We start from the raw sequence: 16,122 nt of genomic DNA, 5'->3' as shown, positions 1-16,122 counted from the left end.
TCTCATCTATCTATTCAGAGTCTGACAATTCCCAGTCATGTCCAAAGCACAGAGAGAGACACTCTGGTGTTAGTGTATCCGTGCTGAGAAGGAAGTACGTCCTGAGCGCCAGGAGGAACACAACTCTGGATGTGATACGCGACACAAAGCCACCTGGGAGTTTAATTCTTGGCATGAAAATAAGAGGCTGCTATCTGAATCTGGATTGTTTTTAGTAAACATTTTTTACTACTTTCTAGCTCTCTCCTTGGAAAACAAATCCCTGTTATCACACTTCAGCTATCTGGTAAAAAGGTTTGACATTTTAATTACTTTGTGACAACACAGGGTGTCAGGATGGCAGAGAAGCGGGGGTGATAATGAGGCTTTGTCTTGGGAGAAAAATGTGGATGGTGGATGGAAAATGCAGTTAACTTTGTCCATATGCTCTCAGTCCAAAGAAAAACAAAAAAAACAGCTACAACTACTGGTCTTACATACTATTAAACTGAGAGAAAGATGTCATACTGTTGTTTGTTTTGCTCTGTTGTGACAGTTTCACATAAATACATGTTAGTACACAAAGAGTTTGTGGCAAAAAAAAAAAAATTGCAGCGTGGAGGAGAACCGCTGACATTGTGGGAGCATGTTTTAACCACTAATTCAAATTTTCACTGAGGAAACATGACGGGACGGGCACAATGACAGCCTGCATTAACTCTCGTTTACCAGCAGGAGGTAACAGAGTCAAGGCTAACTCCTCACCTTTAAAACTTTAAACCGGAAGGGAGTTGGGAGTACTTCACTTTACTTCACCGAGCTGAAAGCCAACAAAATAGAACCACTTGATCATGTGTTTACACAATACTCACACATTATTATTTGTTTCATATTAATATTTTATTTCTTTGGTATCATGTTTTTTTTTTCCACACTAGTTACATATTAACATGTTTTACAATATAAGGTTTATTTGTCCAATTATTTGGCACGTACGACTTTGGCAACAAACTCGGCTTCAAACATGTCGTAACAATACCTGGTGTTTAGTTTCTCAGCACAGGTGAAATATGACAGTGTGTTCGTGCATCTGTGAGAATTCAGGTGGAACGTGACATTGTGTTGAAACCTGGATTTTCAAGCCTGTGTCAGCTTGTTTTTTTTTTTGCTCTATGTCACGCCTGCAATGCACGTCCCTGAGCACCTAAACAGCACTGGAACACTTGTGATAACATGGAGGCACTTTCTAAAGGTTTTGATAACTGCCACACAGTCTCAGTGTTTCCTGGGAGCAAACATCTACTGCCATTCAAAAACAAATCTTCTGACTGGTCTGCAGCCTTGCTACTGAATGCCTACTGAGCTTTTAACAAGACTACAGCAGTTCTGTCAAACCTGTACTGTACATTATTACATTCTTACACAAACAAAGTGCTGACGAAGTGCATATTTACAGAGGGCTAAAAAAGGCCAAGAACAAGAGGAATCTCTGGAAAGCATCACATACAAGGTTAAAGGGAAAAACATAATTGACAAAAGACATGTTGTAATACAGTACTTTCTGCCAGTGAAGTACCAGTGTGGAGACATACACAGCAACTCACTCTGTACATACACCATACTCCACATGTTCTGAATTTCCAGGAGTTGGTCAAGCATGACCTTTACTTTGAAAGCTACAGTATGTAATTCTGCATTAAAAAGGCAGTGTTTTGTTGATCATTCGCTCTGCATCCTCCTCCTCCTCCTCCTCAGCTGGTCAGATGCTTACCTCTGCACATTTCACTCAAGTGGATAAGCTCTCTACTTCCACCGTGTCGGAATTCCTCAGACTACATGCTGACGTATGTGAAATGCCGGCTGATTAAGAATATAAAACTTATACGAATGTAAATTCTGACTGTGGAGTCAGTGGTAACAAACCAATCAAATCACTTCCTCTGCCTGGACATTTTTCGTATAACAGCTAATAAAGCAGAGAGAACTTCAACTCACAGCAGCAAATTAAAATTTCCAAAGTTTTATTTCTTAGAGAAAGGTGTGTTTCGACACATATATTATTGTAACAATTTAATGATGAAATATGTCTTCAACAAAAGGACTAAACAAAGATTTTTGTCCAGCGTTACCAACACACCTGCTTAGCTGTGAAAATTTGATGGTAAGTAAACACAATTATTCAGTAAATATGTTAAGTATGTCCAATGTGCTACAATTTTCCACAACTCCTTTTGCCGCCTGAGCTGTAACGTCACATTAAAAGTTAATGGAAAAGACCAGAGAACAGCAGAGTTTATGTCTTCTGGTAATGATGGCTTTTTGTCACTGTTATTGTTTCTAAGATATCCGGCACTTAAACAGCAAGAAAAGTAATATTTTAATGTCTTTTTTTTTTTTTTTTTTGCCAGAAAACAGAAGACAGAAAAACAGTTTCTCCAGTTTCCCGACACCTACCAAAGGCATGGTTTAGTATTCAGGGAGCCGTCATCATGTTTCCTTTGATGAGTCCTTAAGGATCCAGTACGGGATTGTCTGTCAGTTCCTGCAGCAGTCACATCTCAAAGTGACGGTACACGTTCTCCACGTAGCTCAGGACCCTTTGCCAGTCAGGACCACCCACTCTCAGCATCTCCTCCACCGTCTGCCGGACAAAGATTTCAAAGAAGTTGATAAGCTCAAACTCAACCTTCATAGAAAAGTCTGATGAGGCTTTACTGTACAGTTATATTTGTAAAATACACCGGGGCGTACCAAGGTTTGTGAAATCCCAACAGTCTCTCCTGTTTTGAATGCCAGACTGAGATTCTCCTTCTGCAGAGAAAAGAATGAATCGATAAGTTGAACGGCATAAATCAAATGGTGCTATTCGTTTCACAGGCGGCAGGCACAGTTCCTACCTTGTTCTCTGGAGTAAGAGTGCTGTAAGGGATGTGTGAGGGGAGGTAGGTGTGGTAGACAGCACAGAAGGCGAGACCATCAGCCCAGCTGCTGCTGAAGTTGGTGATGTCAATATTCTGCAAGGAAAAGGAATGACGGAAAGGGGAACAGCAAAGAGTTCCAGTGGTTTCAGTTGGTAAGTAACCATTTGAAATTTAGGTTTTTAAAGACTTAAGACTTTTGAAAACTGGAATTCTCACTTCTTCTGAGAAATATTAAAAGTATTGTGACATCTCATCAAGGCTGAATTTCAAGAAGGCGAATCAGGAAATTTATCCGGTACGTATGACGACATACACTACAACCCATGCGAAGCACTAATTCGACATATTCCCTTAGATGAAACTGTCAGATATCAATACAACCTTAGCTGCTGCTTGGAAAAGAAAACTTATTTCATTAATCTACATGAAATAAAAATGTAAATTTACATAAAATATAATCCAGTTCAGTTTCAAGAATATGTACAAAAACCAAATCCAGGATCACCTTATAGCCTTGTGTCCGGATCTGACACCAGCGGAGAAGCGAGTTTCTCTTGGAGCCTCCATGGCGACGCAGCAGTGGGTTGAAACCATCCTGGGACCTGACAACAAGAAACAAACTGCTGAGAGCCTCAGATTGTTGTCGTTATGCGCTAACATTTTGTGGGAGTATAAATGAAATAAATAAATAAATAATAAAAATCTTGTCACATACAGTAGTTAACTTTGGTACTGAAAGAAAAACTTAATTAACACATTGATTCAGGTGAGAGAGGTGTTTTGGCCCCAATATTGAGCTCTATGAGTTCAGCAGACAAATGTACTTGGGTCAAGGCAAGTAATTAGTTTTACACAGGATGTAGCAATTAGGTTGGTCTCTTGGAAACAATGGTCTGTCAGTGTTCAGTGTGTGTGTGTGTGTGTGTGTGTGTGTGTGTGTGTGTGTGTGTGTGTGTGTGTGGACTCACTTGGTGGGAGGTAACTCCGTGAGGGCAGAGTTGTACTTGTTTAGAGATTCCTCACGTTTTCCTGCAAAGACGAGCAACAATAGAGCCTTACCTAACAGCGAGTCATGATTATGAACAGGCAGTGCTGAAAGGAGAGACGTTTAATCACACAACCTGTGACACATCTACATGTTTTAAAGCCGCATTAAATCATCTTTTGGCCACTTGGGGGGGCAGCGTCTGTTTAGTGCTGAGCAGGGACACTACAGCTGGTTTATAAAAAGAAAAAAGAACTTTTATGGTGAAAAAAGCTGTCTGCTATTGATGGAAATGACATTATGAGAAGTTGTGGAACATGAAAAACAAAACAATAAGAAAAATGATCAAATGTTCCATAGAGTTGAGGGATACTGCAGAAAAATGGATCATAATTTCCTGTGGCTTTGTGTTTTATGTGCCTCTCTTTTCATATTACACATTACATCATTTGAGCCACTGTCTATAAAACAATGTTGATTAGTGCACTGTGGAGTTTTCCTGTAAATAAATGTATGTCTATGTCCAGTTCTTTTCTTACCAAAACGGATTGTGCAAATTTTTGAGGTCTAACAAATGTGCACCACATTTCCCTCCTAATAAAACATTTGTAAAGCCGATCTTTTTTTTTTTTTAATTATTAGAAACCAAGCACTGTTTTCATCACTAGTTCTCTTCTTCATTGCCTCTGTTTGTTCTTCCTTCTTCAACCAATGATGTGTGTATATTCGGTTTGGCCGCACACTCAGGCGTGTGCATGTTCGTCACTGTGCGTCCTCCTGCGCATGCACCACACAAACAAAACGGAAAGCCATTTTTTTTTTTTTTTTTTTTTTTTTTTTTTTTTAAAATCACTGCTCAACAGCACCAGTAGTGGTCAAAACCTCAGTGGGAAGCCTTTAACAATTTTAGGATAAAAATTTGAAAGTGAAATAACAGCTGTACCGCACACACTAACATAATGTAACACATTGTACACAAGCAAATTGCACACACACTCACCTATATCAGTGTTTGACTTGCTGTCTTGCCAGTCCAGACTTTTTCGGCCTCTTAGTTGCCCTAAGTTCTTGAAAACAAACAAAATTCATTAAAATTAGGGCAAAAATCACTGCATGTAAAACAAACCACTGATTAGGTGCACAAGCATTTACTGGCCAACAACGAATGAACTACTAAATAATGAAGAATCTTCCTAAAGATTAAGTATCTCACCTTGTTTGTGGGTCCGACCGTTGTGGCAGTGTTGGACTGCGAGGTTCCATTCTGCACGGTGAGGGAGTCTGAAGAGGCAGGTAATCTGGACAGGCTTCTGTAATATTACAACACACAGTGAAGAGAACAGACACAATAAACCGAACCAACTGTTTTGCTATTCCACTCAACTCCAGCCAAGTGGCCCTGTAAAAGCCTGTGGATTGAGTGCAGCACATTCAAAAAAAGGCCACAATCACAGACAGACCTGGCCAAATTTGGTCATTGTTATTGTTATCCATTTCTGCATGTGGTGTCAGAGACAAAAAATGTTTAAGACGGGAAAGAGGCTTTGCTTTTAAATATCTGACTGCCTGAACGCACTGAGGAGCCACCCACACAAAATGATGCATTAGTAATGTACTGCAGAAGTACCACTTGTTTTTGTGTATTCCCCAAAAAAACACAAAGTAAAATAGTTTATCGCACCTTGACCTCTCTGTGGTTACCGTCCTTCGTGTCTCAGTGGATCGCGCCTCCTCTCCGCACCTGTCCTCATTGGTTACGTTTCTCAGGTAACGTTTAGCCACACCCTTACAGCCTGTTCTCGCCTCCTCGCTGGCAACAGTCTTCGTCACGTCATTCTCACTCCGAGTCTCCGTCGCTTCTCGTCCCAGCCGGTGCGCCGCCCTATCCACGCCCCTCTGGGTCCCTTCTTTGCTCTCAGAAGCGTTGGTTGGTTCCGCGTTGGGCCTCTCTGGTTCCTGACACGGAGCCTGAGCATCAGTTTTGCCTTGAGCCTGGGTGAGAGTCGCCAGCCTCTGCCTGCTCTCCTTTAACTCCCCTCTCAGGGTGACCAGCTGCAAATCAGCCTCCTTCTGCCTCTGCTGGGCGGCAGCCAGCTCCCTCTCCACATCCTTGTGCGCCGTTCGAAGCGCCGTCAGCTCCTCTTCTGCCTCGGCTCTCAGGCGGTCTGCCACTGACACCGCCACCTGGAGGTCGGCCTGGAACTGTAGCCATTCCCCACGCTCCGTCTGGAAGGGGAACAGAGTGTGTGTGGGTGTGTTTACATGAAAAAAATACTTTGTTATTCCATCTGACTGAAGATGCTTTGTAGTATTGTCTTTTTTAAAAGATACAGTAGATGAAGGCACACAATTAGCCTTAACGTGTCTGTCAGCTCGTCTGGTCTTTCTTTCTGAATGTTTTGTCTCTGATTTCGCCCCTCACAACACCACCAGCCACTATATTTAATGCTCTTACCGTGTTACCAGGGTTTATGGTGCCCTTTCTCTACACAAAAGTGTACTTGACCCCCACATTTCTGCTAAATATTTCAAATTATATTAATGTTTAACACCTCTGTACTTTACTGAGGATGTCAATTTGATTCAAGATGAATATGTACTGTAGGTAAATCAATTCTAACAAGACTTGGAGACCTCTGAGAGCTCTGTGTGGCTGTACACGCCATCTTCAGTTCAACGTGGTAGCATGGCAATGACTTTAGCTTTTCAGGTATGGTCACCAGGCAAATTACTGGACAAATCATACAAAGATTTTGATGATGACACTAAAATGTTAAAGGATTACCAACGACATCGCAGTTCATCGTGACGTGTTTAGCGTGACGAACAAATTTCACACTCTGAAAAACATCTTCTCTTATTTAAATCTATTCCTGGGTCAATAATATATGCAGCTTGTGTTTTCATGGCAGTACTAAATAAGCTGCTACACTAAGACAGGGGATTATTATACTGCAAGTCATTTTCTACAATCACTCCATACACAGGATTAAAAGAGGCATTTTTTAGAGGCAAACTGGGTCTGACTCCCCTAAAGCAGACATAGCTGAACCCTCTGCAGACAATGACTAATCAAATGAAATCAAACGAGCAACATTAGGAGACCAACTCATTAGGACAACTCATTAGAAGGCTACAAGTTGAACTGAGCTGAGTGGCAAGCCTCAGCAAGCAGAGAGGAATGGCGCTGGCAAGTCATCTCTAATGAGGCAAAACTGAGCCGAAAGGTTTTACTCATGTCATCTAAAATCAACTAACCGAGAAAGAGGAAAAAAAAAAAAAAAAAAAGACCCCAAACAAGTCTGGACAAAGACAGAGAAAACACATTTAAGCAACATTTTGGGAGCATTGTGAAATTGGCTTCTGTGTCACCATCCCTGTGGTTCAATAAGTGTTTTCCTTGTTACCCACTGTTAGTCATTAGAAATGAGCTGCACTCGATTCAGTTTCAAGATGAGGGGTAACTAAGGGAGAAAGAAAGTCTGCAGTTCTCCTTCTTTAAGAGTATTATTGCCCCGGACATGCACAGACATCAAAAGACGCACTCGGACCCAGTGAAGCCAAGAGGTAAACGATACCAGAGTATTAAAAAACTGTTAAGTAACCATCATCATAAAAAGGAGAGAGGGAATGTGAAAAGGGAAAAGAAGAGAGGAAGGACAATAAAAGACAGATTTAACAGAGGAAGCGTACAGACTGTGGCGCAATGTAAGCAAGGGTGATGTGAGGGAGACCGTTGAGGAGCGGAAAGGTTGGGAAGGTCGGTAATTAGATGAAGAATGGATAGAGATGTGGAGGAGGAGGAGGCACTATCTGAGCCAAGTCGCTCCCTCATCTGACCAGTGACTCAAGACCACAGCTGGACCCGATTACACACGCACACACACACACAAACACACGCACATATCATATTCCCCCTCTCTCTCTCTCTCTCCCACACATACACCTCCCTTATTCTTTTACCTCACCACCAAACCACATTGTTAAGTTTTCTCACACACAGCCACACATTGAGGGTACATGCGCCAAACGAATAGCAGGGTAGTGGGTCTCTGTTTGTAGTTCTATATTAAGGAACACTAAAAACGCCCGCCACGATTGGCAGGATGTTGTCTTCGCAGAGTCTTTTGCTATCTGAACGTGGACACTCCAACTGGAGCATGTCTGTTTAAGGAAACAGGAAGGGGCGCTCCTCAGTTCACACTGAGATAAGGGCGTGGATTGACAGTCTTGAGGCACACACGCTCGCTCAGTCCCTCGAGACCTGACCTAGTGCCCCACTGCATGACCAGATGTGGTGTCCGGCATTCACATGGCAACACACACAGATACACTTGTTGTCTGTACTGTTGATTCACATCTGATTTCCTGACAGTTCCTGGAAAGGCTCCAACACACTTGGAGATCTGTGTGTGTGTGTGTGTGTGTGTGTGTGTGTGTGTGTGTGTGTGTTGTGTGTGTGTGTGTGTGTGTGTGTGTGTGTGTGTGTGTGTGCGTGTGTGTATTCTAACCATCTGTCCCTATTTCACCTCCACACCCAGTCTTTCTAACACATACTTGGGGAAACATCCCAACTCTGTAATGGCTCCACTCCTCAGCTTTTCACAGTCTGTGGTGTGCATTCAAAAACTGGTTGAATACACTCTTGTGCCTATTAAGAGACATTCATTCGCCCTACAGCAGTCACACACATGCACTGTACAAAATGGCCAAAATATCCCCTGAATGGCTACTGAAAATAACTTCAGAGAGCCTACAAGTTGCATATCTAAATGTCCTTAGACATCAAAGAAAAGGGTCCCGAGTCACTACCATTTACTCTGCAGAGCACATTTGACACAGTATGCACACAAGCCCCTTCCTCCAACTCCCTAATTCTACATGCAAACAGCCTCCGTGGCCTCCTCCAGATACAGGGCACGTTTTGAGTCTGGTTTGCCGGGGTACGCCTGGCGAGGAGAAAAGAGAGCAGATAGAACCTGGAGATCATTCCAGGAAATCTCCGGCAGCGTTCACCTGGAACTGATTCCAAAGCAGTGCTTTGAGATCAACTAAATGTCCAGGAGGGAGCACAAATCTGACATGCCACCCACTAGTCAGCCATGAATGGAGTGTTTTCATTTTTGTTGGTTAAGACAATTGGAGACTGGTGGTGCACATAAGCACACACAGATGGTACATTGGATAACTTCCTTAGTAGTTTGCACATTGGGTAATCATGTGTCTTTTCTCAGAATTCAGCTCAAACGCAGTACATTAGAAATACATTACAAACAGAGAGAGACAGAAGCTTTTGGGAAAGCGGGGATGAAGATAGATGAAGAGGCATTGAGGTGAGGCTTAGCTGAATGTGACTGGAAGAATAATGGCTACTTAAATTACTTGGAAAAAAGGTGTTTTTTTTTTAAAACAGGAGGTCTGAGCTTAAGAGAAAAAAGGCTTAAGCAGGCTGGGGTCAGATGAAAAGATGGATGGAATTGGAAGAACAGAGAGGAGGGTGCAAGATAGAGAAGGGGTGAGGAGAAGACAGAGAGAGGAAGGGGTGGAGCATTGCAGCAGAAGTTGTAGGGTAATTGTTATGAGTTCTTGTGCTCGGGAAGGAGCGGTCAGCTCTCTAATGGAGAAAGAATGAGGGAATGAAGAAAAGGCAGAGAGGCACAGCAAGGGAAGGAGGGGGGTGGGGGGTGGCTTCCCTACAAAGCTAAAACCCAATTGTACTCGCCAAGACTGTCAATGCATCTGTACGTGTTTGTGAGTCCTCCGTCTCACGTGTAGCACACACACAAAAACACATGGCCGGCCAGTCACTTCAAGCTGCAGCGCACCCCCCACCCCACCCCCCACAGCACAAAACAAAACAAGTTTTGTCTCCCGAACAGCCGAATGTGAACCCCCTCCTCCGCACTGCACTCCCCTTCTCTGGCTCTAAACAAAAAAAAAAAAAAGGCTCCCAGGACAGGAGCTAGCTTATATTGCCCTACGGAGGGCCCATGTAAACACAGTGTTGGATTGCCCCGATTTTTAATACATGGCTACCTCTCAGTACTGCACCACAGTCTCTCTGAGGTTTAGCTGGTCTGCGTGAGGCTTATATTTCCAGGTCCTTGCAGGGATGTGGGAAAGTGGAGGAGAGGGGAAGGAAAGACAGGAGGGAGCAGGGATAGAATATCAAGTAGAGAAAGAAGTGACACCATGGAGAAGAAGTGGAGTGCTTGTGCATCAAATTAGTACTTGCTTGGAATATAATGCAATTAAAATAATTCTGATTCTCTAAACAAAACAGGAGAATTACAGAAGTGAGGACGGTCGCGGAGGGAAGAAAAGAGGGGGAAAGAGATGGTGTTGAGGGAGGCACACTGTAGGTCATATTCCAGCTGTTGTAATCTGTGGCAGATCTAGAGGAAGCTGGGAGCCTCTGGCTACAATCCTCATAAGGGAGGGTCAGGCATTGGAGCGAACGACTGACAGGAAATTACCGCAGAATATCACCATCCTCATGATAGCTTGAAACGCCTGAGCAATTGGACTGAAGAATGTTTTGTTTTTTTGATCGTGCATGGCTTATCCAACTTTGGGTTTGGGACCTAATAATGGGTCAGTCCAAAATAAGCGTAAAGAACAAGCATCTTGTGGATGGATCCCAGGAAGGGACAATAAACGTTCAGGTTGAAACATCTGAGAGAATTCTTGGCGTAGTGGAATCTTCACAATCTACATTTTTAAATCTACAACAATGAAAGCAACAGGTGTCCTGCTGATATTGAAAAATTTGCTTCTCCTTTCAAATGGAGCCACCACATGCAAGCATCTCTGATCAGTTCTGCAGGCTGTTGAACAGAAGATGATCTCAAAGATTTTCCTCCTCTGGGCCTCTCAGGAGAAGCAGAGGACAGGAAGACCTCCATTAGCAAAAGCTGGAACTCCCAGGGGGCTGAGCAGGGGCTCATTTTAGGGCCTATTGTGATTGGGAGATGGGGGTGGTGGAGAGTGACAGGGCGTGTTTTGGCGTTATCTCCTGGATGAAAGGTCACAAGCGCTACAGTGACTCATGTAAAACTGGTGTGCGTGACTTTGACATGAATACTCAAAAATGACTTTCTTTTAGAAGACTGAGGCATTTTCTCCGTCAACTTAGTCTCTAATTGACCGTACGCTAAGCCCAAATCCTTTGTCATGCTTTTCCCTTTCCCGTGGCACATACCTGTCTCCAAAATCAGGAGTTTTAAAAACAAAGGGTCCTTCATTTCAAACACAGGTAGACAAAAGCAGGCTTCTCATTTCTTGCCATGGGACTGTCAGTTTTGCAGGTTGAATGGGTAATTATCACTAGCAGATATTATTAGCTGTAGCTAGCTAATTAAGCTAATGTTAGCTCAATGAGTTTGTTGAAAATATTGTCCCTAGCAAACTTTTGAATGTGTCTGGTTGACTTGTTTTAGACCGTACTGATTTACATATTGTTTCTGTTAAGGGTGTAGCTTCCTCGGCCACCATTTTCATAAGTTTGACAATAGGTTGGTGGTACCTCCGCTAACGCTTACATAGCCAAGATAGCAACTGTTGAAGATGATAAGTGTCCAGCGTTTCACACTCAATTTTTTGACCGTTATGAGTACACCACTTCACACTTCATGAATTTCCCCTAGGGCATAAATAAAGTATCTATCTATCTATTTATCTATCTATCATCCAGGTATTCATAGTGCACTGAATGTTGCCATAATTATCAGTGTGAACACACTTACGCACTCAAAATAACAAGCGCAAGTAGTTTAAGTTGCGGAGCTAAGAATGAACGACTGCTGTTAGCCAACGGTGACTGAACCTTAGTATCACACTTAGCACAAACCCAACACCTGGTAAATATATTTAAAAACAAAGAAACGTTTCAAACACATCTCACCTGCAAAGTATTCTTCAAAGTCTTCACTTCTGTCAGTAGATGCTTCAGTATCTCTGAGGGATGGACAAAAAATGTCACAAGACGTCACATGCATATGAAATACAAAAAAGAAATGTCAAGGACGTGGATTTGCCCTTTTGAAAATAAGGAAATGTTAGGCCTGCAATTTCACGAAAAGTTGTAGTGTTCAAATAAAAATTCTGCAGGCCTGAATATTATTTATTGGCAGTATATAAAGTATATTTAGGAAAAAATATATTGAACATTGAAACACTCTTGCCTGCTGTGTTCGTGGCCCCATCAGGACTGCCAGTGATACCCAGTGATGTCCTACACTCCTCCAGCAGCTTCTCCAGTTCCACACCGTGGCCGTCCCCAGCTTCATGACGAACCAGTAAAGACTGACTCAGACCACTGTCCCTTTCTCTCCAGTCCTGCCCTGAAGAGCTGCCCAACAAAGGTGAGGTACCACACAGAGAAGAGGGGCTCTTTGTCGGGCTCACAGCCACAGTCTTCCCCTGAAAACTCGGAGTCCTCGGGGTAGAAGTTGGAGGACCCCCATTCCTCCCCAAGGCAGCATTCCCTTTAACCACAATAGTTCCTGGCTTGTTGTGTACTGGAGTAACTCCGGGACCAGCGGTTGAGCTGTTGGAGCTGACTGGTGAATGAGGCCTCCAATCGGGAGCGGGACTGGAAATGCTGGGGGTGGTCGGGGTGGTCGGGGTGCTGGGGGTGCTGGATTTTGGCTGTGACTTCTTCCCGATGGATGTGATGACTGGAACTGGAGGTGGAGGTGAAACTGGGGCTGCAAGGGAAGGTTGAGGTGAGGTAGGGTGAAGCTGGGGCACACCAGGGATGAAAGCAGGCACATCACTTTGTGGAGAAGCAGGAGGAGTGTGGAAACTCTCCCCATGGGCCCCTAAAGAAAAAAAAAAAACATTAAATTCGGATAAGATAAGAATGGCGTATACATATTTAAACAGCCCCTCAAGACATGTTTTAAGATTACTGGATACAAGATGTCTCCTACTTCACTGAAAACTCCATTTTCTCTGTATGTGCAGTGGAGGTTTTAAGTTTCCACATCACTTATGTAAGAAGTCACAAAATCATGCTCATCTTTAACTGGGATCTGAGGTAAGCATAAAGAAACTTCCCCTCTTGAGCAGATGAAAGTGAAAACAGCTTTCTAGTGTCAAACTCTGCACATTCATCACTCTGCACAATAAAGCTCAAACATCCGAGTGAAGTAATAAATAATAAACAAAACTTTTTTTTTTTTTTTTGCAAATATTCTGAGTAATTGCGATAGCCACTTAAAGACATGACCAGACAACTGAGTAATGGACAGAACGACAACAGGAAACAGTGTTCACTAATCTGGCATGTTTAAACTGAAAACACTATTCAGTGAGGTGACCAGAACAACAAGGCCCTCATTGGCCCGCAGACATCCAGGCCATGCCCCTGAAGACGCTTTAATAGAGACATTCCTCTCGGACTGCTCATCCGCAATTTTGCCGCAACACTCATTCTGCACACGCACATACAGACAGGACGACTTTTATAGAGACAAATTTGCAGCAGTGGGCCGCAAATAAATTTCCAAACTTGACATAGTAACAATAACACAAGTGATTTTTTACCTTTTGACTTTCATTGCATTCCTTGCCCAACTAATAATAACTTCAGAAGTTATGGGAACCAGTGGGCATCGTGTCTCCTTCTTTTCTTTCCTCCTTTTCCTTCTTTGGACAAAAGCCTCACTGCTAGCAAAATGAATGTTTTTTTTTCATAAGTGATGTAAGAGCAGCAGTCAAACATTTGCAAAGTTATGCACCACCTGCTGTAAGGCCAAATCACTGGAGAAGAATGACAGGATTGTCTAATAACTTTCTCATGCCACCCCTGCGTCTTATTTCTTCATTCCAAACCTTAATGTGCTCGTCCAACCATGGGTGGCAGATTGACTGAATGAGAGAGTGTGTGTGTCCATTCAGGTTTATGTGGGTGTGTATGTCAGATAGCATTAGGCTTCCTATGATTAATCCGCTGCCCTTGTGCTGAGCCGGGGAATTCTGCCGATTCATCACAGCTGGCCTGGCGGGGCCAGAACAAATCACACAGGGACGCGAGGAGAATGACCACTCACTGAGCAACACGCAGGAGGGCTGCCAAGATTCCTCCTGCCGCTCAGTGCGCACACACACACACACACACACACACAGACAGACACACACACACACACACACACACACACACACACACACACACACTCTTTCCGCCTGCTTCTCCTTTTGTTGCCTTGAATTTCCTGATTATCCCTCATCCACCCTCTCTTTTTTAAGGGATCTATTGTGGTATGCTCTCTCTCCTCCTGTATCTGTCCTCTTTCTTTCCCTCCACTATCCTCTTCCTACTACATGAATCAGTGCCTTGAGGTGTGCTGGCTTTATTCTCAAAGAATCACAAAGCATGAGGTCAAAACACACCCACACACACTGCTAGCTGTCTGTATGTAGTGCCAAATATGTGTAAACCATGTCAGAATGCACACACAGAGCAAAGAAGATTCGAAGACAGTGAATCGATCAGAACCAGAGAGTTTAAAAAAAGTAGTCTGAGATTCATAAGTGTGTGTGTGCTGACATACCTGTGAGTCCATGGCCGTCCTTGCTGGAAAAGTTGCCCATACTGCAGTAAAGGGGTTTGGGCCACTGACGCGGCCCTGCAGGTGCTTGTTGCTTTTTCACTCAGCCCACACCAAAGTGGCACTGTGGAGGTGACCTACACACACACACACACACACACACACACACACACACACACACACACACACACACACACACACACACACACACACACGACATCCAGAAAGATGATGGATGAAGTCATGCACTTATGCACTGCTATCCTGCTGAGAAATAATCCAGTGACTACAGCTCTGAACAGAACCAACCCTTGATTCCCCTAAAAAAGTTCCTGCTGGACTGAGGAAAAGAACAGGGAGCTCATGCTGTTCATTTGAATGCTAAGAAAATCAGACTGTTTACACAAAGAGGCTGAGCCACAGGGGTGAGATCAGCCGCAGAAGCAGGACACTCCGGTGTGACATGTGCCACACAAAGTGTTGGCATGTCATGTTAAAATGCATCTGAAGGAGTATAAACTGTGCACATGAGAAATGCGCCAAAACAAACAGAAGCCGCATATTCCGCGCGATCGAAAACAAAACCAACAACAAAACTAATCCAAGTTGGCAAAACAAATTTGGCAAAAAAAAATATATATATTTTTGATAAGAACGTAACATCATTTTTGTTCCACAGCACTTTAACGCGCAACCAAACCCTTTTTTTCTTTACATAGAAGCCTAAAGGAAATGCGCATCCTAAAGTTTGAAAACGTGTTTACGTAACTTAAAAGCACTTTTCGACCACTATTAAAAACCCTTTGCTTTAATTTGAAGCGCAATAAAAAAGAAAAGAAAAAGAGAAGTGGATACAAACCGCTGAAAGCAGACAAATAAATCCCAACTCTTTCGCTCTGAGTTTGGTGAACTGTTCTTCTCCACGCTTTGCTTCCTCCAGCGCTGAGCAACCAAGCGCACTCACTGCTCTGGTGAGTCTTCACTGAGGAGAGGGAATGGCCGCTGGAGAAATGCAACTGCATTGCCTATGACTAAAGTTTAACTCACGCAACATTTTACGGCTAAAAAATATAAATGTTCATAAGCAGGTGGGAAAAAAAAAGTAGAAATGTCTGGTTTTAATCCGCACAACAAAACAAAGAGCGAAGAAGAAGAAAAAAAACACAACGACGATGAGCGATGGGACTGGTGGGCGCTGGATGTGTCCACTGGAGGGCACAGTTAGGCTGTGTTAGGAAAGACCTGTTGCCGCTGGGAAGTGGTGGCCCTCTTCCCTTACCTCTTGACTTATTATGAAGCAGACTCTCACTGATGACCCACTGACCTACTGTACCAAACAGCTCCAGGCTGAAACACTGTTTTTATACCAACGGCTACCGGATACATTTAATTCAAACCTCCCTAACTAAGTGCTTATGTGGCTCCCACATCACTGGATTATGATGATGCTGTTCTAGTGCAACATCTACACACCGTGAAAGCATTAAACAAGGGCGGTGTGTGTATGCTCATAAATTCGACAATTTGTCTGAATAGTTTTTTACCAATGATGCAACTCTTTGATTTGATTTGTCCAATTATTGAAAGGTTACACAAGATAAAAAAGACAAAGAGTTAATATAGCTTAACCCCTTATCTGCTGTTTACTAGGGCTCTTAGTGACCTTTTATTGTGGCTCCATTGC

General features: G+C 43.2%; 1 protein-coding gene across 1 annotated transcript; it reads right to left on the bottom strand.

The window, feature by feature from the left end:
- Window positions 1-854: 854 nt before the first annotated feature.
- On the bottom strand, window positions 855-15,674 carry si:ch211-195o20.7 (cytospin-A). The gene is made up of 12 exons (XM_056394181.1): window positions 15,298-15,674; window positions 14,442-14,575; window positions 12,069-12,707; window positions 11,789-11,841; window positions 5,567-6,111; window positions 5,099-5,195; window positions 4,886-4,952; window positions 3,869-3,929; window positions 3,406-3,502; window positions 2,877-2,993; window positions 2,731-2,790; window positions 855-2,620 (listed from the first exon to the last, which is right to left on the bottom strand). Exons 2-12 carry the CDS (start codon window positions 14,479-14,481, stop codon window positions 2,531-2,533), a joined length of 1,866 nt encoding a protein of 621 aa, XP_056250156.1. The 5' UTR covers window positions 14,482-14,575; window positions 15,298-15,674; the 3' UTR covers window positions 855-2,530.
- Window positions 15,675-16,122: the final 448 nt, after the last annotated feature.

Source organism: Seriola aureovittata, chromosome 13 (genome assembly GCF_021018895.1).
Source record: "Seriola aureovittata isolate HTS-2021-v1 ecotype China chromosome 13, ASM2101889v1, whole genome shotgun sequence".
NCBI classification, from domain to species: Eukaryota; Metazoa; Chordata; class Actinopteri; order Carangiformes; family Carangidae; genus Seriola; species Seriola aureovittata.
This window is presented reverse-complemented; position numbering and strand designations above follow the sequence as displayed.